Source organism: Mastomys coucha, unplaced genomic scaffold (assembly GCF_008632895.1).
Source record: "Mastomys coucha isolate ucsf_1 unplaced genomic scaffold, UCSF_Mcou_1 pScaffold21, whole genome shotgun sequence".
NCBI lineage: Eukaryota > Metazoa > Chordata > Mammalia > Rodentia > Muridae > Mastomys > Mastomys coucha.
The window spans coordinates 173,541,356-173,564,091 of record NW_022196904.1 but is presented as its reverse complement, the minus strand read 5'-3'; the positions used below and the strand labels follow the sequence as shown (position 1 = coordinate 173,564,091).

Here is a 22,736-nt window from a genome sequence, read left to right as displayed (position 1 = left end):
AGGTGGATTAGAGGTGGCTTTTCTGGGCCAGACGTGGCCTCTGGCATTAAGGTGGATCTCCAAACTGGCCTCACTTTGTATCAGAGCCATGTATACCTCCAGGACCCTGCTAATTAGCAGGGTTCGTGAATTCTGTGCAAGGGCCACTCAGTAGGACCGTGGTCAGCTGTGAGCCTTAAGCTGGGCTGAGTTTCCTGAGTTTCACCATCCACAACTGCTTCTCCCTCCACCCCACCCCAAGTTGCTTCTCCGATGACCCCTTCAAGCAGCCTTACCCTGCTTTGGCCCACGGAACAGAAGAAAATTTGGATTCCCACTGAAGACAAACCAGGAACTGAATCTTTGTCTCACACAAACATTCCCGAGAGGAGGCTCTTAAATAGCAAGGCCCACTAATGCATTTTAAATGATTTCAGGGAGAGAAAACAAAACAAAAACCCTGACCCATAGACTCTTAGGTCTGGAAAGAACTTTGGAGGTCGTCCAGTGGCCCACACTACCCCCCACACCAGACTGTTCACATCTCCTCTGGGGCACTGTTCAGAAATGCCTTGCACACTGCTGCCCCAAAGCTAAATGCCCTTTTGAAAAATGCAAGTCTGATCATGTCTCGGCCTTACTTCAAAACCTCCCTATGGTGTGACTCTGGCTCCTTCCCTTGGTGTTGCAGGCTCTGGCAGACCCAAGCTGCAGCCTCTACACAATGCTTTCCACTATCCTCTCTGCTTCCTCTCCCTCCCCATCGCCTTCCACCCTGTGTCCGGACTCTGCATTTCTGGAAGCAGCAATTGCATTCGCAGCATGCACTGATCTGTCTCACATGCATACTTCTGATCCATAGGTCTCTGCCACTTAGAATCCCAATTCACTAGCTCCAGGGACCCTCTCCTGTCTGGCTTCTCTGCCCACCTCAGTAGTTAATCCTTCCCTCCCACTGGCTTCATCTAGTCTGTACTTGTTGCAGCTCTGAACTTAGCCCATGAGGTTGTGTGCAAACCTAGCTCCTTGAATCTGGGGACACATGCCTGGCTTGTCATTTCTAACCTGGTAGGTAGGCTTCTCCTACGTGTTTGAAGAATGAGTATGTGTATCTAAGTGTATTGAGGGCTTCTGCGTTTTGAAAGCAGTGTTTAAGGAGCCAAAGAACTCCTCTGGGGTCCCTAGACAAATTAGTAACAGAAGCAAACCTATTCCTCAAAGTCTTACAGTCCAGAGCATTCTACTCAACGTTTGACAGCTGCTCCTGGAAGGGGCACCTGCGTGCCTGGCCCCTTCTCCTGAGATGCATTTGTTCAGGCGGCAAGCATCTATTACTAGCAGTAATAGTGTGATTACCGTTACCGTTACCTACCCTGTGTGGACGTTTGCTATGCCCAGCACTGTGCACAGAAGGGAACGCACATTCATATCAGTCCACTCTCACCACAGTCTGCAAACCTGTCTTCCCATTTTACAGGCCAGGAAGGCTGAGCTGCTGATAATCTTTAGTAAGATCCTCGATTGCCTTGGGTGTAAGACTAGCAGTCTCCATGCATCTCTCTCATTCACAAAAAAACAAAACAAAACAAAACAAAAAAAAAACCTGTCTCATTAGCAGAGTGCTCTCTGTGACACATCCTGGCCTGGGTCTCTGAGGCTCTCTTTTGCCTTGTTCTGGAAAAGATCCATCTTTCCTCTCTTGTACTGTATCCAGCACTGTCTAGAGCTCTCTCTTCATGGGAGGAAGCAGGATATTTTCCAGGAACTGGGGACAATGCGTAGGACAGGGCCACTGGGAATGTAGCTCAGTGGTAGAATGTTTGCCTAGCATGCACAAGGCTTTAGGCTCCATCTCTAGCACTGCAATGGGCTCCGTGCCTCCTGGGCTGGTGGGTGGGTGGGTGGGTGGGGTGTAGAGGTCTGGAGATTTTACAGGCTGGCCATGCGGAGGACCAGCAGAGGGAGCAGGGTGGAGAAATAGAACTAAGGTATTAGAATGAACATTCCATGGCACGGGGGTTTTCTCTTGTCCTCGGTGTTTTCCTGGTGACCAGCGCAGAGCCTAGCATACAGCAGGTCATAAACAATCCTGAATGAATGAATGTAGAATGAATGAATGAGCAAATGGTACCTCCTGTATTCCCCTATTCATTATTCTCTGCGTCTTGCCCTCTCTTGGTCCCCTGCATACTTCAATGTAATTATTTTCTTGCTCTACTTTTTTCTTCCGGTGTTAGGAATGGGAGTCGGGCTGGGGTGAACTCAGTCAAGCACTGTCCGCTGAGCCACGCCTCCAGCCCTACTGTGTTCTTTTTACCATACTGTCACCTTGTCAGCCTTCATCCTTTGGACCTGGTCCCCGTGAGGCCTGCTTCCCCAAATCCTTCCTGGCACATGCCCTGCTCCTACCACACAGAGCACTGTTGTGCTACAAAACCCTGCACCTCCACTGTGCACCTGCTATCTCCCTGGCCTGAGACACGCCCCTCCCCACCACCCCTGTCCCTGTGACTAGCTCACCGCCAGCTTTCTCCTTCCCTTCTGTCCCCACCTTACTTGAATCAAGACAAGCTTGGTGGAGTGAAAGAAACCATGTACTGAGGTGACTAGGAATATTGATCCTGGGCGCTAGTTTGCTCAAACAGAAATGGTGGGTTCACTGTGTAGGAGTGTATAACCTTGGTCAGGTTACTTACGCCCTCTGTGCTTAATTAAGCCTCTGTATCTGTGAAATGGGCGTACCACCTCCCAGGCTTCCAGTGGGGATTAAACGAGTCACCCATGTGGAGGCCAGTAACCAATATGGCCAGAGTTAGGTACATAAAGGCATCCTAGTACTGTCCACATTTGCTCCCTGAAATTGCAGCTTTGTGTAACTGTTTGCTTTGCTACAGGACAGTCTGCTGTCAGCGCTGAGACAGAGAGGGAAGCAGGGGGTGAGGAAGAGGAGAGGAGTTAGCAGGAATGGAGGATGAAGGGGAGAAATACCCATCAGACTGGATGGAGATGCTGAGGACGCTGAGGGATCCACAAAGAGACTTGACCTTTGACCCATGACCTAGGGGGTCATGAAGAATGACAAAACAAGAAAAGCCTGGAATGCCAGAATTGAAACCTGAATGGCCGTGTTAGTTTTGGAGGATTTCAGTGAACAACTCACTTCTCTGCTCAGCTGGGGACCAGTGGAGGTTGGAGGCAGGACTCCAGCAGATAAAATGAAGTGCCCCTGTGGTCACCTGGGCAGATGGTTAGCAGGTGGTATCTCGTTAGTGCCTGGTCCTCTCCCAGGGCAGGTCCCTTTGGTAGAGCAGGCTAACTTGCTTGGTTATGCTCAGTATAGGGTAAGTTGTCTCTACAGGGAACAAGTTGTCCAGAGGACTCCCCAAGCAGTTGTCCAAAGTTTCCAGTGTGATGGGGGATGGGGCACTGTTGTAGTGTGGCCTTTCTCACCCTCACTGCAGTAGACATTTATAGATGCTACTGAGCTGGGGTCTATCCTGCACTCTGAAGGGCATGCAGCAGTAGCATCTCTGGCCTCTACCCACAGGATGCCGTTAGCAACAGTTTCCCTGGTTTGACTACTCAAAATGTTCCCAGACATTGGCATCCCACTCGAAAACCATGTCTCTAAGGACAGATCCTCCAGATAAGATCCAGGAGTGGAGATTGAGTACCGCCTCCCACACTGTGATCCAGGCAGCCGAGGGCAGGTCAGGGTGACAGCTGGGTCCCCCTGACCTTTGCAGATGTCTGCTCCCTGCACTGCGTGTCTTTCCCTCCTCCTCAGCCTCTCTCTTCCCACTTCTTCCACCCTCTGAAACCCAGCCGGCAGCCCCTCTCTGGGAAGTGATGCCAGCTCCCTGAGGGAATCACTCAGGTCTCTTTGTGGTTCCCCTCCACAGCACCCCACACCCCACACAGCAAATGGTGAATGACCCTGTCCTTGGGACCCCCCACCCCCACCCCCAGTGCCTCCCTCAAGGCCAGGTTCATTTTAGATCTGCAGGAAGTGTTGCTGGAGTGACTGAGCCGGGGCTGCTCTGTCAGCTCTTCTTTAGTGGTGTTTTCATTCCCAAAGCTCTTTTGTGGGTCTCCAAGGATCCGATGGCCCAGGCCATGAGGGGCAGAATGTTCCAGCAGCTGCCGTGTCTCTCTCCCCCTCATCTCAGCTGTCTGACAAGGGTCTGAGAGGGTCTGCTTTCTCTGCCTGCTTCCAACAAACATGTGGGCCTCTTGCGTTTGTGAGAGCGTGGGGTGTGTCCTTGCACTTTGGACAATTGCAGAAGAACTGAGTGCCCTGGAAATTGCCCTTGGAAGCCTCTCCCACAGCTGCCTGACCCCACGGCAGACAAGCCAGGTTGCTTGGATACCAGTTTTCAGACCCAATTCAGGAAAGTCTGGAGGCCACAGAAAACTGAGAAAACTGATTTTTTTTTTTTTCTGCATGTGACCAGGAGCCAGTATCTGAAGACTGGCTCCACCTTTGCTATGGGCCACCAAGCTGCTTTCCGCCTGGCCCTTTGCCAGACCTTCCCTAGGGCTCGCTTAACCTTCCTCACCATGGCTCAGGTGATCCCACGTTACAGACAAGGACTTTCAAGATCAACAAGGTGGAAGAACACGCCAAGGTCACTAGCTGGTCTGTGCTGGGCCTTTGGGTCCAAATCCAGGTTGCTCACTCCAGGTTTTGGGCGCCCTCTCTAATTCTCGCTGAGGATTGTTGAAAAGTTTGCTTATGGAGTATTTTAAGGAAGTTATTATGGTGACACAACTCTTCCCAGAAACCCAAGTGCAGCCACCACACAGTCCTTACAGAGACCTTTCTCATCGTTGGTCCCATAACCACCTTGCAGAGTTCTTCATTCCTTACAGAGACGCCATGTACTTTGCCAAAGGGGCTACACCTGAGGGTTCAGCTCCTCCACCTCTGGTGTGCTCGCCCCTGGAGAGTTTTACATGGCCTTGACACAGAGTGTCATACTTCATTCACTGCTGGTTTGCCAAGCTCCATGAGGGCAAACACTGGGCCTGTTTCATCTTTAGTTCGTGGAACTCATACATTTCTAGCAGATGTTCTTCTTGCTGCATACTAGAGGTCTCGTGCTATGTGCGGCACACACTCTGTAATACTCTCCGTACCATGCGAATATTGCTGCTACTGACTACCAGGCACAGTACCGTGGTAACGCCAAGCAAATGATTGACACCCAAGCATCCGAGAAAACAAAATGCCCTTCCTGCCCCTCATCCCAATCTAGTCTTGATTTTTAACCTTCTCCCCAAGGATTCAGATGTTCACGATGGTGTGACAGGAGACTCCTGAGCAAGTCATATCAAATGTGAGGTCACTCTGGGCACCCCCACCCTTATGGCTCGGGCAGTAGAAGCCTGGTCTGCTTTCTCTCCCAAACTTCATATCTTCTGCCTCCGTTGACACTCTTCAGCTAAATGGATTTTCTTCATAGACTTCAACAAGTCAATGATGGATTTCAGGAGGAGAAACATTTTTCACTTCAAATCAGATCGCAGTGAACACTCTCATCAGGGGACCGTGAGTCTGGGGCAATGTTTTTCATCCTGGACTGCCCATCAGCATCAGCCGGACAGTTCCTAAAAAGATACAGCATCCATGACCCAGGACCAATGAAATCACACCGAGAAGCCCGTGCCTCACCACCGTGCTGCCAGGGACAGCGGTGATCCCTCTGCGCAGCAGGGGGTTGGACATCACTGGCTGGCAACCCAGTTGCTGGCGGTGAGGTCTGTAGACCAGTGACCTGGTCATTGCCTGACAGTTTGTCAGACATGCAGACCACCTGGATTAGAGCCTGCACTCCCACAGACCCTCCGGTGATTGTCAAGCTCCTTGCAGTCTGAGAAGTGTTGCTTTAGAGAAGAACAGCTTTTAGACACCTCTGACAAGCCGCGAGCCATTTCTGCTGATTCATATTACCACTTGGACATATTCCTTCTGCCTTCCCTTCACTTAATAATATTAATAGCATATCTCTTGTGATGGATTCTGGGAACACAATGGCATGTATCTCTACTTTCCCCTACCTCCATTTTCTGTAGGTTCTGCCCTTTGATGGCATCTACCTCTTGTCTCCTTGACTTGACTCCCACTTCCTTGAACTGACCCCTTCACCTCTTCTTACCTCTGTGCAGAAATCAGAGCTGGACTCTGCTCAGTCCCTACCAGTTGTGGTAATTTTGCCGTGGGCTGAAGACAGCTGGTGCTTTGAGTGTATAAGGATGAGCTGAGCCTGCGCAGTCCTGGGATTGCCTCTCCCTGTGGTTGATTCCAGTCCTCAGATCTAGAGGCAGAGGAGAAGGTTCTTGAATCAAGCCCAGACCTTCAGTGGAGTATATTGCTTGGTTTCACGACTCTGGGAGCTGCAGCATAGAACCTTGCTTTCCGATGACATGTAGTTTATAGAGCGGCACCCTGGCTGCCGCTGGAGAGCCTGTTAGAAATACAGAATCTTGGGCGCCGTAGCAGAGTTATTGAACCAGAATCTGCATTTAAACAAGACCACCAGATGATTCATGGACACATTAAAGCCTGAGAGGCACAAGGCACTGGTATGGAGCAGTGTTGCCCAAGTTTTACAGCATATTGAAATCACAGGGTAACTTTAAACCTCTTATGCCTGGGTTACATCCTAGGCCAGTTAAGTCCAGTGGTCTTCAGATAAGATTCATGATTGTGCAATTTTTAAATTGTGGTCAAATACCCATGGCATAAAATTTACTATTTAATCACAACCAAAAATCCACTTCAGTGGTCCAAAGCCCACCATCACACCATCCGTTTGTAGAGGTTAATTCATCTTCCCATCTGAAACTACAGTCATCAAGTACTAGTCCCCACGGAGGTTCTCCGCAGCCTCCGGAGACCACAGTCTATTTCCTGTCCGTATGCATCCAGAGTACTCAGAGTGCCTCATACAAATGGAGTTGCACAGTATCTGTCCTCCTGTGACTAACTACCTTACTTTACCTGCTAAAGTGTCTTCAGGATTTGTCCACACTGTAGTGTTGGCTAGAATTTCTGTTCTTGTCACGGCTGAATAGCACCCTATGGGTCACGCATGCCATGCTCTCTCTATACATCCACAGACACTTGAGTGACTTTCATCTTGTTTACTACTGCTGCCCTGTGCATAGGTGTGTAGATATCTGTTTCTCCTGGATTCTCCCAGAAGCCCTTGCTCTTGTTCTTCCATCATGAAGCCTGGGTGGGGTGAACTGTGAAGGGAGTTCATTACTCTCTTGAGGCAGAAAAACTCGACAAAGTTATATACCTCAAGAGGCCCGCATCTTTGTGCTCCATTTAGGAAGACCTGTCAAACAGCCCAGACCATCAGGGGTGTGCATTTTTCAAAGTCACTAAGTGTCTGAAAGACCACTCTTTAAATAAACAATGAGAGCCATCCAGAGTTTCTCTGGTGAAGTTGGTGTGCGCTGGCCAGGCAATGGCTTAGGGATGGGTCTGATAGACCCCAAAAAGAGTGCTGAATTTTCCTGAACATTCTTAAAAAGGACAAACTTAAGAGTTTAGATGTAGATTCTCTAGCCACTCAACATATCTGGGTTGAACAAAACACCTAAGGTGAGCCACCAAACCTTCAGAGATCATTAACCCATACATGTCCTTTGTCACATGGAGACCATCCTCACAGCAAAGGAGCCAACTCTTCCTAAGCCGGGAGAGGGGTTACACAGAAGAAAAAGACACCCAGCATACAGTGACAGCAATCAAGTTTTTAAAAATCTGCTGCTTCTTCAAGTTTTGGGGTGCCCACTCAGAAGTGGAATTTCTAGACCACATGGTAGTTATAGTGTGAGGTTTTTGAAGACTACCACCCTGTCTTCTCACACTGCTGTACCATTTCCCCTCCCCCAACAATTCGCAGGCCCTCTCCATCCTCCCCAGCATCTGTTATTCTCTGGGTTTTTATTGTTGTAGTCAACCAATGAGAGTGAAATATGTCATTGTGGTTTTGATCTGCATTTGTATATAAATAGTGGGGTTTCATGCTCCTGTGGGCCGCTTGCATATCTCTGGAGAATGTCTGTTCAGGTCTTTTGCCCACTTTGAATCAAGTTCTCTCTTTTTTCTTTTTCTCTTTTCTTTCTTCCTCCTCCTCTTCCTTTTCCTCCTCCTTTTCCTCCTCCTCCTCCTCCTCCTCCTCCTCCTCCTCCTCTTCTTCTTCTTCTTCTTCTTCTTCTTCTTTTTCTTCTTTTTCTTCTTCTTCTTTTCCTCTTCCTCCTCCTCCTCCTCCTCCTCCTCTTCTTCTTCTTCTTTTTTCCTCTTCCTCCTCTTCCTCCTCCTCCTCCTCGTCTTCTTCTTCCTCCTCCTCCTCCTCCTCTTTCTTCTTCTTCTTCTTCTTCTTCTTCTTCTTCTTCTTCTTCTTCTTCTTCTTCTTCTTCTTCTTCTTCTTCTTCTTCACTGCTGTGCTTCAGGAGTGCTTTATTGATGTTCTATGGATGATAATACCCTATCAGATGTATAGCTAACAAATGCTTACACCCTATTCTGTGGTTGACTTTTCTTTCTTTGGCAAGTGTTCTTTGATGCACCAAAGTTTCTAATTTTGACATAGCCTATCTTGTCTAACTTTCCTTTGTCATCCGTGCTCTTGGTATCCTCTCTAAGAAATCATTGTTGGGCATGAGAATTTTGTGAAGCTCCTCATGTGAGTTTAGGGTTCGGCCAAGATTGTGCAATGCTTCTTAAATTTTAACATATATATGATCAGCCAAAATCTTGTTAGAATGGAGAGTCTAATGTAGTAGGTCTTGGGAGAGGTCCAGCAGTCTGCATTTCTAATAGGCCGCTAAATGATGCTTCTGTTGCTCTCTGAGTGGACCACTCTGAGTACCCAGGATGCGGAGGAGCATGCCAGTGATAGCTTCCATCCTGAGACGGGCAGGTGCAGTTGCCATAGCTTCTCATAAGCTCTTCCACTGTCACTGTTTCCTAACCTGGCATCAAGATAGCCCAGCTTCCTAAAGCTTCCTAAAGCTGGCCCTGAGCACCCCAGGATGGAGCATATGGGGTACCTTTGACATGGCAGAAGAATTAGACACAAGGACACAAACCCTAAGCCTGGTCCCCAGCCCACCCCAAGAACTTGGGATCTGTGTTATTAATAGTCTGCTCCCCTCAGCCCTGGCCCTTTAGAGGCAAATGCTATAAAGAACCTTTCTGGAAAGTTTTTTCTTTTAAGTAGGTTTAATCTCCTCAGAAGGGAAAACCATACAGGTTGGTGTGAGGTTTGCAGAAGAGGTTTGTGGAGGCGTGGTGGAGACTTCTGAGTATCTCCTTTAAAAACTTCCTTTCATCCTGGAGCTAGAAAAGTCCCTCAGAGGTCGCTTCCCAAACCCTTTTTTCAAAGGAGAGAGCAGGAATCCAGTGGTACTCGAACTTGTCAGGTTCACCAAAGTTGAGGTCAACCCATAGGTACACTTGCCCCACCTCCCCCCAGAGAAAAGGCAAAAATCACGAGGCTGGGTCACATGACTTTGCCCTTTTTAGAACTTTTTCCAGTTAGACATCTATCATCCTACTAGGATCTGACCCCTGTCTCAGTGACTCAAACTGCAGCTGCAAAGGAGCGAAGGAGCTGCTAGGAGGCGGCTGGTGCTGTAAGCTGATCACATATCCCAGCCGCTGCCAATCAATTGGATTTGGCTCTCAAGTAGGAGTTCACTGTTGTCCCTTCAATAGAAGTCATGCTATCAATAAAGTAAAATAAAATAAAAAGCTTAGTGACCTTCAGATCCCTGCTACACTTCATCATGTCCGCCTTGCCTATTAAATACTCTTTATCTACCAGCACCTGCTTGTAAAGATGGTTCTGGGTTTTCTTATCCAGAGAAATGTCCTGCTTGGCCGCAGAACTCTGATAGCATGTGCTTGTCTTTAGTAGAAGACGCTGTCTTAGCCAGGGGACTCTTAATTTGAAAGGACCTCATTTGGTATCATGGTATCATGGGAGCACATGGGCTCCCAACATGTGCACTTTGAACACACTACAAGAACCTCCTTTAACGATGGATCCTACGTGGTCTCTACCCTCCGATGGAGCTCTGCCCCTGCATTTCTCTACAGCGAGACATCAAGGAGGCTTCGGATTCTGTTTAGATCTAAAGGCAGTGCCTGGACCCCCCGTTTTGGCCTCTGGGTCCTTGACCTGGAGCACAGGCTCATTTTCTGGCAAGAGCATCTGTCTCCATATGGGGAGACAGTCTTCAGATCTCCTTTGCTCTTCCCTCATTAAGATGTCAGTCCGGCTCAGCCTTGTTCTCTGCTGCCAGATGCGCTGACAAGCAAGCAGCCAAGTTCTGGCAGGAGGAGGCCTGCTGCCTTCTAAAGGCAGGAGGGTAGCGCTCTGCTGCCGGATGGGACCTGCACAGGCTTTCTGGAATTCCACGAGAATCCTGGAGACAGTCTGTGAGGTCCAATTCTCTGCTTATGGCAGTCTTAGACTAGCTTCAGCATTCCGAATGTCTCCTGCTCTCAGGTAGAGTGCCACCTCCCCGGCCATCCTCAGTTGTCTCCTGGGCGAGTGCCACTGGTTCCCATGGTCCTAGGCTGTTTGGCAACACTCTGAGTTATGTCAGAGATATAATAATGAATTATACAGTGCATTATACATAATTAATTTATAATAAAACACACACAATGGTTTAATTTCTCCAAGTGAATGATGTGCTACCCACCAGACCTCACTGGAATGCATCCCTTGACTGACTGCCTCTTAGTCTGGAAATCATGACCAAAAGCCCTTGGGAGGGCTTGGAGAACCTGCCAGGCTACCTCTGGGGTATATCTCACAAGAGAGCAATCCCTCACTACTTCTGTGGTTGCTCTGGACCCAGTGACCTGTGGGTAGGGGAGGGTTTCACCACCACCTCTGCATTGAAATCTGTTATTTACCTCTTTCTCTCAGAGTATAGGATATCCTTTCTTCCATCTTTCATTCCTTCATTCCTTCCTCCCTTCCTCCCTTCCTCCCTCCCTTCCTTCCTTCCTCAAATACGTCTTGACTGCTCCTTGCATAACATATTCTTAGCCTGGTGCATATCAAGTAAGCAAAACAGACAAATATCCATGGCAAAGTGGATCTTGTACTCTAGCAGAGGGTGACAGCCAGTAACTAAATGTGAGGCGCAGTAAATCCCACCGCAAGCAGTGCAGCGATGGGTGCTGCAGAAGAGGGGAGAGACCAGGACCAGTGGCCCGCCGACATAGAGGCAGGTTGTAGTTTTAGGATAGCAGAGACAGAGCACGTAGAAAGCAGTGGTCCTACGATCGCTGAGACAGGGAGAATGCCCACACGGCCTCCCCAGGACTGGATTTGCCCAGGTCTGAGACCTTTCAGTAAAGCCTGTAACTTTTGCTTTCAGATGGTCAGGATGGCTTTACTCCTGCTGCCGCCCCTGTGGCTTCTGCCTCTCACTGGGGGATCCCAGAGGGCTGAGCCCATGTTCACTGCAGTCACCAACTCAGTTCTGCCCCCTGACTATGACAGCAACCCCACCCAGCTCAACTATGGAGTGGCAGTGACGGATGTGGACCACGATGGGGACTTCGAGATCGTTGTGGCGGGGTAAGTGCCTCCCACCCTGAGTCTGACAGATGTATTAATCAGCTTTTGCAGTGATACTGTTGTGTGACAGTAACTCCAAACCACAGTGCAGTGGCCAATGCTTGTTCCCGCTTGGCTCTGCAGTCCTTTGTGGTCAGCACCAGCCCAACTGGCAGAGCTGCAGTTCTGGGATGCTGTGGCTCTGCCCTCTGCAGAGCAGGGGCACGGAGCAAGTGGCAGTTTAGGGGAAAGCTACCTGCAGGCTTCTCAAGGCTGCCTCTTGTCACAGTCAGCTCCCTTGGCCATGTTGGTATCACGTCCTTCCCAGTGAGGCTCTACACGGGCAGGACATAAAAGTGTTAGTCCATAGAAGGGGTTGCTGCATGCACACTGACTCCCAGGGTACTTTACATAAGGCTAAGAAAACGGTAATTACCCATTTCAACGAAGAGCGAAGCTGGAAATCAAGAGGGATAGTTAAGCCTGCCCTGGCTAGGCATGCTGCCTGCTGCGCCTCCTCTGAAAACGAATACCTTTGCATAGCTGCAGAAGCAGAGACTCGGAGTTCAGATGGCTTGAGATGGTGCCCTGGGCGTGCAGCTTTCCATTTGCATGACCTTGAGATCCACGTGCATCCTCTGGAAGGAAGGGATCGCTGTAATACCTTGTCCTGAAGCTTCACTTGGCTATTGCTCATGATAGCGCCTTGTGAGTTCTGCCAATCACCATGGATAATTGTTATTTATTGAGCACCACTGTGTGTCAGGATCTATCGTCCTATTTCACTTGCATCACCTTCTTCATCCCTCTGGCATCCCAGCATCCCATTTAGAGATGAAGAGATGAAACTCAAAAGCAGGAGGGGGGCAGGGGGAGTGGGTAAGGAATGTAGTTTAGTTGGTAGACTGCTTGTCCAACATGCAGGTTCAGTCCCCAGCACCAGATGTGTTGTGGTACACATCTGGGATTCCAGCACTTGAGAGATGGAGGAGCGCTGTGAGACTCTGCCTCAGAAAACCAAACAAAAGACAGCAACTGGGTCGGGAGTCGAACCTCAGGGCATCCTAGAGTTGCCACAGTATAAAGTCTAGCCACCACTTCAAAAACCAGTGATAAGAACAATGCAGGGGCCATCTGCGTACTTCTAGGAGCCTGCTTTTTTGGTAATGTAGAACAAAGTACCTAACAGGTGACATTATTTGTAGCAGTCATATGCAACAGTAAAAGGTGTTGGCCTTCGAAATGGAAGAATTGGTTTTAACCATCTTGTGAAAGGGTCTCATCTATCCCAGAGTAATCTTGAATTTGCTATGTAGCCGAGGATAGCTTTTTATTCCTCTTACCTTCACATCCCAAGTGTTGGGATTACAGGCACATGTCACAACTCACAGTGAAGAACTGGTTTTAAGTTTAACTATATTTAGCCCAATAGTTGCCAGCCTTTGTGCTTCAGCTTTATTTTCCTCATCTGTACAATTGAACTAACTGGGTCTGCCCTACCTACCCACCTCCCAGGGCTGAACTCAGGGTCCATGGTGATGCTACATAGAAAAGATATTTCTAAAGAGAACTTTCTCTAATTATGTATTCTATCCTGAGAAAATGAGAGCCACTCAGTACTAGACTTTCTAGAAGCTAGGTAGTATTTTCCCTGTGTGGTTTCCATTAGTCAAATGTGACAATTAAGATTTTAAGTGTGGCTAATATGGTCAAGGAATTGAATTCCTTCTTCCCTACATTTTTTGGACATAACTTTTTTTGACATGTACTCTGGCTGGCCTGAAGCGCGTGATACCTGGCTGCTTGGACATGCCTCACCATGCCCCAGCTCAAGGAACTGAATTTCTAATTCTAATCAAATAGCCACATTTCAAGCTGGCAGTTCAGTTCTGCTTAAAGAGCAGAAAATGATAAAACAGTGCAGATACAGGTGGCGGCAGGGATCCACTTCTCCCACGGTGAGCGGAGCGGCTTACCTGTGTTCAGCCTGTAATGCCCAGTTGCCCCAGAAGCAGGGAGAAGTTGAGCCATGCCCAGCGTCACATGCTGCCAGCCCTCCATTTCTGAGCTATTGTGGTTGGCCCTGTCTCCTGATAGATGACACCAGTCTTCCCAGATGGGCCCTGGAGGCCAAGGACAGAGGAAATGGGAGAATAAACCTCCCCCTCCTCTCCATCTCCACCCCTAAGCATGGACATGCTTTCTGTCACCTAGGACCCTGGTGTGAGCTCATTTTCTTATAAGTTACTATGGAAAAACCTTAAGGTTTGTGGACAAAAAGTCCCCCCTCTCTTCTATCCTCTCCAGGGACACCTGGCAGGTGCTTTCATGCCCCCTGCCTCCCCTCCCCCCAACCCACGGAAAATCTCTCTGTCTCTACAGGGAGGTTGTCTCTGACCTCAGTATCTTCTGCCCCCATTCCCATCTGGTTTACCCTCTCTCTGGCTTGCCTCCTATTGCCTCTGCATGGTCACTTCAGGAGACCTTGGTTGCTGCTCTGTGGTTACTCACACTTTCCCCTGAGGTCCCCACAGGGGTGAAAAAGCCTTGAAGAACATAAAATGCTCCCTTGGAGGAAGACTCAAACCCTCTCTCTCTTTGATGCCCTCTCTCCCAGGCATGCTGACACAGTAGTACTAGGGCTGTATTACCCTCCTCGTGATTCATCACCCAGCTGCAAAACCAGCAGGGTACAGAGACTCTCTCTCTCTCTCTCTCTCTCTCTCTCTCTCTCTCTCTCTCTCTCTCTCTCCCTCTCCCTCTCCCTCTCCCTCTCCCTCTCCCTCTCCCTCTCTCCCTCTCCCTCTCTCTCCCTCTCTCTCTCTCTGTCTCTCCCCCTCTCTCTTTCACGCATGCACACACAAACACACACATACACGCACACACACATGCACTCCCCTAAAGCTCTTCCTGACCCAGTCTGTTTGAAAAGAAAAAACAAGTTTAGTGTCAGGGTCTCTTTGTCTTTACCAGGTCAGAAGATGCTTATGACCAAATGACCAACAGACCCATTGTTCAGGTTGGTTATCCAAGCCCCAGATTAAACTTGGCTTCTGTGGGTCTCCATCTCACACATCCTTTGGAGTTCGGGGAGTTGCCCCTGTACTTCCGGAGCATTCGGCTTCTTCCTTTCTGAGCAACGGCTGTCTGTGCACTTCACCCCTCTCCACCAAGACCTCGTCTCTTGAGCTCAAGAATTTTTGCGTCCTCTGTGGTTGAGAAACTAGACTGTCATTCATAGTCATTGTAGAGTAGGTGACTATACCAGGTCCAGCTTGCCACAGGCGCGGGTCCGTAAGTGATTGGAATTACGTTTGCAAAAAAGGCCTAGATCATACATGGTCTTGACCCGTTTCTCTCCCAGGCGGCTGCTGAAGGAGCTGCAGCTGCTGCTGTGTGTCATTCTGAACGACGTATTTCCTGCTCACGCAAAGGAAGAAGAGTTATGGGAGGAATTGGGATAAGCGAAACTGGAGAAATCGGGCAGCCTCCCAGCTCCAGGTCAGGGTTTCTCGGTGGCTGTTGCAAGGCATTGTGAATTCTTGGAGCATCAGAAAGGCACGGTCCAATTTAAGTACCAACGTACATTCCAAAGGCAAATACAACTTTTATTATCTTCAGCTCAGGAGGATTTGTCACTGTCTCCTCCTTTGGGCCGGATAACCAAGAGCTGACTATACCGACGCGTTTAAATCAGGACCTTGAGAGGTCATTTGGTCCACCTCCTCTTGCCTCCCAACGAGGCCAGTCCTGTAGTATGTGGATGTGCCATACACGGAGTACCATCTGACCGGACTGTGGCGAGCTTTCAGCGATACAGCTTAGTTACGCAGGCCAAAACCCATTTGACTAATCTGAACCCCTCAAGTGGGAGCTTAATAAGCCATTTCCTTTAGCTTTTGTTTTGTGGCTGCCTTGAAGACATAAAGCCACCATTGTTTCACATAAAGATAGCCAGGATCGCAGCCCTGCCTCTTATCCCACCGACTCCTTGGCACCACCTCTGATTTAGACCTCTTACTCTTTCATCTGCCCTGTATCCATATTAAATTCTGCTTCCTTCTCTGTCTGATTGTAGGCTTTCTGAGAGGCATGTCTAAGGAGTTGATATTTTTAAAAACTGAATAGGAATGTCTTTACCTGTAGCACTGTGTAGGGGCAGGCCCACTCGTTATCCTACAAATCTTTCGATTAGCCCATCCCTGAATGCGTTCACTTTTGCGACCCCAGAGATAATAGCCAGCTCTCTGGTTTATAAGGTATCTAGTACTTGAAGCCGCCTTGGATTTGTTGACCTTGTGGTGTGTCTGACCGGAGCCCTGTTACTTGGAGTATTTACTCTTTGAATAGGTTTGTTTTGCTTTGCTTTTTCAGTATCCTCGGTCTGGCTATCGACAGCATTGATTTTGCACATGTTGCGGGTGGGTCTGTGTTGTGTTTCGGATTCTGGAGTTAATTGTGATGGAAGGCGTGTGCGTGCTTCTGACTCTGGGAGGAGCAGAAAATGACCGCCCTTTGTTCTGCGGGGATGGGGGGAGGGAAGGGGCGGCTCACCGATCCTCCGCCACAGCTGGGCGAGTGCCTGCGCATATGGAGGGCTTATCTGCTAACCGGCAGGTGCGTGATTGAGGTCTGCGGATAGCTGCCTCCCCACAGGGAGAGGGGAGGACTTGATCGCCCCCAGAGAAGGCTGTGCACGCACAGACCATTGAGGGTCTTCAGGACTGTTCCCTGGGCAAATGGAAAGCCCGGTGGCTTCCCCTTTTCTCAGTGGAACTAAACACCCAATCTCCAGTCTCAGAGAGTCTGGAGAGGGATTCCTGTTGGTGTCTTTCTGGCAATCCTTTAGAGCAGCGGTCTAAGGGCTCTCCCCATAGGTCTGAGCTAACCCCTCTGCCCTCTTTGTTTCCAGCAGGAGTTGGCTCCAGTGGAGACACTGTAGTGGTTGTAAAGTTTAAACCACGATTTAGATCAGTTTTTCTACACAAAGAGCATTCATTTGGTAAAACCTTAGCAGGCTCTTCACACTCCGGAGATTGTAGTGCAGTGTTTTGGGGTTTTTTTTTTTCCTCTCTCTCAATTTTGCAACTATGTCAGGAAACTTTTTTAATTTACTAAAGCTAATTGAATTATTTAAAAGGCAAACTGTATTCAATTACCTGATTAATCATGATCACGTAGGAGATACCATTAAAAATAATAAGAGCAATGAAAAAGAATAGGATATTTATCTATGATTTAACTAAATCAGCACTTACCGTGGTATTATAACCGTAGGCAGGTATGTGTGCTTGTGGTGCATGCATATGCATGCTATGAGTAGACAGGTATCATAAATAATAGGCTCTGTGTGAGTATGAATGCATTTAGATTTATGTACTATGTTAAAACGCGTGTCTAAGTGTATACAGATGTACATGTACGCTTGCTTTAAACAAAACAGGAATAAATATGTTTGAACTTTCAGTCCTGTTTTTGTGTTGTTATTGTTGTTGTTGTTTTAATAATAGTATATTAGGGGGAGGATAGCCCAGTTGGTAATGTCCTTGACTGGTGAGCATGAGCCCCAGAACTCAGACAAAGGGTGCTGGCATGGTAGACATGCTTGCATGCCCAGGGCTGGGCAGGCAGAGATGGGTAGGTCCTTCAGGCTCTCTGGCCGACCAACCTTGCCTAGGTTTTGAGTTCCGGGCCATTGAGAGACTTGGTCTCAACAACAGGCTGCCCGGTGTCTGGGGAGTAATGCTGGGGATTGTTTTAATGTCAATGCCCATGTTCACATGTGTACTTACAGACACATGTGAACCTCCACACACACATGAAGATTAGTATACACACACACGAATGATTTGGTCAGCTTTAATAGATTTGGTCAACTGTTTTGATATTATCTTAAACGAGTTACATTACCTCACTTGGTTGCTCTGTATGCATGTGCGAGTGATGTACCGGTTTGCCTGTGTACACATGTCTGACTGAGCATGCAGACGTCAGAGTGTCATGAGGTGTCTTGTTCATGTGCTCTCCACCGTATCCATGAAGTTTTGCGAAAGGGTCTCTCACTGAACCTGGAACTCACTGGTTTGGAGAGGCTGTCGTTAATAAACTCCAAGGATCTACCTGCTCCCTGCCCCCACTTCAAAAACTGGTATTTCGGACCTCATTGCTGTAAGGTTCTGAAAATCCAAAGTCAGATCCCCGTGCTTGGATGGCAAGCACCTTATCAGCTGAGCTACCTCCCCAGGCCCAGTTTCTCTTTCTGCTGCTAAGTATGTTTCTCGTTTAATTACACTTAAATATGTTTCATTGGGGAAAAAAAAGTCAGACAATATAAATGAAGGCAAAAGTCCACCTTCCCCAGCCTCTGCTCGCTTACTGCAAGCTCGCCTTAGTCACGCTCAGGATAACAGTTGTTTCCAGTTTGGTGTTTGTTTCCTGATAGTAATCAATGTGTTATAGATAGATGATAGATAGACAGACAGATGGATATACAGACAGATGATACATAGATGATATTTAGGTAGATGATAGATAGGTAGGTAGATACATATATGATAGATAGATAGATAGATAGATAGATAATAGATAGATGATAGATATCCTATATTATATAAATTCTATATATATCAAAATATACAATTTGGGGATAAGTCACTGAGATACATGCTGTCTCACTTGATTTCTGCTGTGTAGCATGTTCAAATATGAACATGTATCTTTTTAGAAGAAGTTGTTTTGTGCAGACATACCATACATGTTTCCTTATTTTTCGAGTGGTCTTGTCATTGTTTCTCGTCTCTACCCATTGCAGGCGTTGACACACTACATGGTTTTCTCACAGACACGCACAAACTTTTCTCTAGGGTGGCCACCAAGAACTGGAAATGCTGGCTTAAGGAAATGTATGTCTTAAGTTTTAATGGCTATCACTAAATTGCTTCGAGTTTCGATCTTTTTCTATTTATTCATAGGCTGTAAGCAGAAAGCAAGCTTGGGGATTATTTAGTTCAACAGCTGTCTGAGCCCCTATTACATGTACAGCCACCCACGTCCCAGGATCTGAACTTTACCAATTTAGATTTAACAGTTCCAAGGAAGAAAGGGGCTATTCTCCTTCAGCAGAGCCTGCTGCTGCTGCTAAAACCCAGGTAGAGGAACTTCAATACTTTCTAATTCAAACAGCAAAAAGGACTTCCTCTAAAGGCTTCTCTGCAAAAAAAAAAAAAAAAAAAATGTATTTCTTAAATGGGTCACCTTTAACCCTGAGACTTATTGTCATCAGTATCATGGAAGAATGACCGCAGATGCTGAATCTTCAACTTGGTACAGCGTGCTCAGCCCCTGACGCTGAATACTATAAGATCCTGTTAGAGCCGGAGCCAGGCCTTTCTATCCCATTCTAAAACTTCCCTAAGAAGAGCTCTCAACGGTGTGTGGCAGGCTTTCCAGAAGTATCTCATTGCTGCATGCATGGCTCCCACTCTGCAGCCCCGGGGAAGCCACAAACAAGGGCAGGTGACAGACTGCGAAACAGCTCAAAAGACCCAGGCCTCTGTGTTCTCCTTGTCCCCAGGCACACACACAGAAAGGGAGAACAGCCACCTGACGAGGCCTGTGCCCTGGTCCCCAGAAACCAGAATGTTTTCTTCCGTGGCAGAAGGCACTTTGCAGATGTGAACATGTTAATACCTCCTGATGGGGAGGTCACTCCCACACAATTAAACTGGAAAACAGGAGGGAGAAGAGGAGGGGAGAGTAATTCCATGTAGGAAAGGTTCACCCTCCCTTCTTGGCACTGGAGGGAAGGGCCGAGAGCCAGGGGATGTTACCAACGAATGGGAAAGGAAGGAGCATTGCCTAGCATCTCTGGAAGGTGGCAACCTTGCCAACACTTCATTTTGGCCCAGTGAGACCAACATCAGCTGTCTAGTACACACGATGGTAAGATAATCAATTTGTTCTGCTTTAAGCCATTGGGTTCGGGGTGATTTGTCTCAGCAGCCACAGGAACCAAATACAGTGGGTAAAAGGTCAAGTGGCTGGTACCATTTTTCAGAGAGGCGACGGCCATTACCTCAGAGAATTTTAACAGTGTTGTTCTTATAATTGCGCGACAATGAAATGTATCCCTCCAACAAATGAATCTCTCAGAGTCAGTGTCAGCTTCTGTCATAGGAGCATGTGTAGCTTTAAAAATAATTTATCCTTATGGTGGACGGGGCACACCACCACGCATTACCATGGAGGTCAGAGGTCAGTTTTCAGGAGTTGGTTCTCTCTTACCTTTCCGTGGATTCTGGGGTTACACTAAAGTTACCGGGCCTACTTGTGGGGCCATCTTCTCAACACCACCCTAAAGTCACCCTGTATCCCACTGTTGGGCTTCAGATGCCGCCTCTGGCTGGAGGCAGAAGGGCTTCAGGGTTTATTACAACTCACTGTCCTCAAAGGGACAAACACATCCAAACTGGGAAGGTCCCAAGTAGCTAGTGTCACTCATGAGACAAACAGGCACCCCTGGAGGGCAGAGGTTATCCAGAGAGACGTACAGAGTCCCCAAGGGTGGGCAGAGGACAGGTAGCTTGAGGGGCTCTGTAATGAGAGGACGCCATTGGCCTCTCTGGGTCAAAGCTACTGACACTTACTTGTCGTTTGTTTTTAAATTTATTTTTAAGAGCCATGTTAACAACGACAACTACTACAACAAAAAACCCTGATCTTTGCAAAGAAACGAAGAGTTTTTATAAAAAGCCACTCAAAAATAGTAATATAATTAAGACACTAAAATTGCCTCTGCCGCAAACGGCAAGGCTACTTTTAGTAACCTGAATTTTTCATCCATTCAGAAAGTCAGCCTGTGTTCTTGTCTCCCATCACTTGCCTTGAAGGTCTCTCCTCCCCATTTTTTAAGGGATGGGCTGGCCGGGGCCTACTTAGTCCCCCCAACTCCACTGCAAGGCAAGGGAGAGCCTTACAGGCTGTGGCAGCCCTCCAGCGTGGGCTCTGGAGGCCTCCGACTCAGCCTTCCTTTCTTGAGTTTTCTTCACAAATCCTTTCTCCTCTGAAGACCTGCTGACCTGGGAGGCAGGTAGTGTTACTGCTCTCTGAATACGTGGGGATTTGAAGCCTCTGAAAGCAAGCATGCCCCCTTCTGAATTCCAGCATGAGCTCCTGGGCTTTGCCTCCACCTGCTTGTAAACCAGTTCTGAGGGGGAAAAAAAAAAAGCAGACACAGCAGGGAGCCTTTAACCATCCTCACTTTAACCATCACAGCGGCCCACACAAAGAACAGCATGCCATCGGCTCCTAGTCACAATTTTTTGGTACATTTTAATATCTCCAAAGCTGACGCGTGATTTCCGATCGGCAGCTTGCACTGGATTGGCAGTGCTTCCTTTTCTAGAGATGCATGAACTAACAGTGGGCCTTATCACCAGTGTGGCCTCAGACTGGATTTAGACACTGCACAGAGGAAGAAACCGAGGTCCAGCGATCTGCTCAGGGTCATAGGTCAGAGGTAAAGATGTCACCGGTCTTGTCTATACTGCCATCAAACCAAGCCTATTGGTGTGCTGTTCACGTCATCATCTTTAGTAAACCTCTTCCCGCTTTGTTTATTAATAACCAACGTGTTTAATTTGCAGTGTCCCACTGTGGCGGTCCATTTTCGTCTCTGAGTTTGCCAAATTTTGTATGATATATGCCGGGGTGAATTTATTAGGTGCAGCTTTACAGTTCTCATGGTTTTTTTTTGGTGAGTGGATCCGTCATTCATCCCAATTACACGTTCGGCTTAATAGTAGACCTAGTGAAGTTTCCTCTGGTTAGATACACCAGGTTACTTACTGTGGTTGTCAAAAGCCCCTTAAAGCCCCTATGCTAAGGGCTTCATTACCAGCTTGGCACTTTTAGGAGGGAATGGGAACTTTGAGAGGTGTAACCTTTGGAAGGCCATCCAGTCACTGGGGGCGTGTCTCCAAAGCAGATGGTGGGGACCCAATTGCCTTGCCTTCCTCTCTCTTCTTCATGTCTTAGCCAGAAGTGAGTGGTTTGGGTCTACTTTGTTCTTCCACCATGCTGTACTCCCTTCCTGCACGCCCAGGAGCAGCAGGCCCAGCAGGGAAACCTCTGAAACAGTGAGTCAGAGGCCCCTTAGCAGTCGCTTAGCTCTGCCTTTGGAGTGAGAGAAAACTACCCCAGGAAATGCACTTTTCTTCACACTTTTCTTTGCACTTTTTATAGTCTTTGTGTGTGTGTGGGGGGGTGAGGTTGTGTGTTTTTCTATGGCAGGTACTTCTGCCTTGGGTTTTTAAACTGTTTGGGCACACCTGAGTGCATCTAAACAAAGTTAGTCTGCCTCTATGTAAGGGGAACATCAAGCTGTTTAGGCTCCGGGTTTGTTTCTACTACTTGTTCATTCCCGTTGTTGCTGTTATTGTTGTTGTTTTCTAAAGCTGTTTTCCTTTCTTTCTTTCTTTCTTTCTTTCTTTCTTTCTTTCTTTCTTTCTTTTTTTTAACCACTATAGCTAGATAAGATGGTGCTTACGTGCTTTAAGCTCAGCACCTAGAAAGCCGAGGCAGGAGGATTGGCCTGAGTGTCAGGCCACCCTGAGCTAAACAGTAAAACTTTTGTCATGAAAAAAAAAAAAGTTGTTTTATTTATTAAAGGGCTTTTAAAAATTGAAGATAAGAAAGGATCTTGGAGGTTTTTTTAATCTTTTATTTTTGCCTATTGATTTGGGGTTACTACCCTCTACTTCTGTTTTATTTGTGGTTTTGTGATACATTTATTTGAGATTTTATGATACATTTTAACTGTGCAAAGTCTAAAATTATCCTAACCTCCTTCTGGAGCAAGGCAGGGCCCTTGGTGCGCTCTGACTGTGCATGTGCCCTCTGAGCATGGGAGAGTGTTTTAGTCTTGCTCCTTATTAACCCTGCCCAGTACAGTGATTATTAATGCTGTTATTATTATATAAAAGCCATGTTTTATAGTTACAGCAATCTTCACGTTTTATTTGTTCATCTTCCCCCTTGGATCTCAGAAAGGCCTTCTGGGATTATTTCCCCCCCTTTCCTGGTATTCCTCCCTTTTGGATGTTCTTTACTGAATGCCAGATGCTGGTAAACTCCCAGGTTTCGCTTACTCTAAAAATA

At 47.6% G+C, this 22,736-nt stretch overlaps 1 protein-coding gene across 3 annotated transcripts in view; it reads left to right on the top strand.

The window, feature by feature from the left end:
- Crtac1 (cartilage acidic protein 1) overlaps positions 1–22,736 on the top strand; it is a 145,741-nt gene that overhangs the window by 6,535 nt on the left and 116,470 nt on the right. For all 3 annotated transcript variants that reach the window (XM_031390360.1, XM_031390357.1, XM_031390359.1), the window contains exon 2: positions 11,398–11,600. In XM_031390360.1, the coding sequence (XP_031246220.1) occupies positions 11,398–11,600 (203 nt within the window). The remainder of the gene's footprint in view (positions 1–11,397; positions 11,601–22,736) is intronic.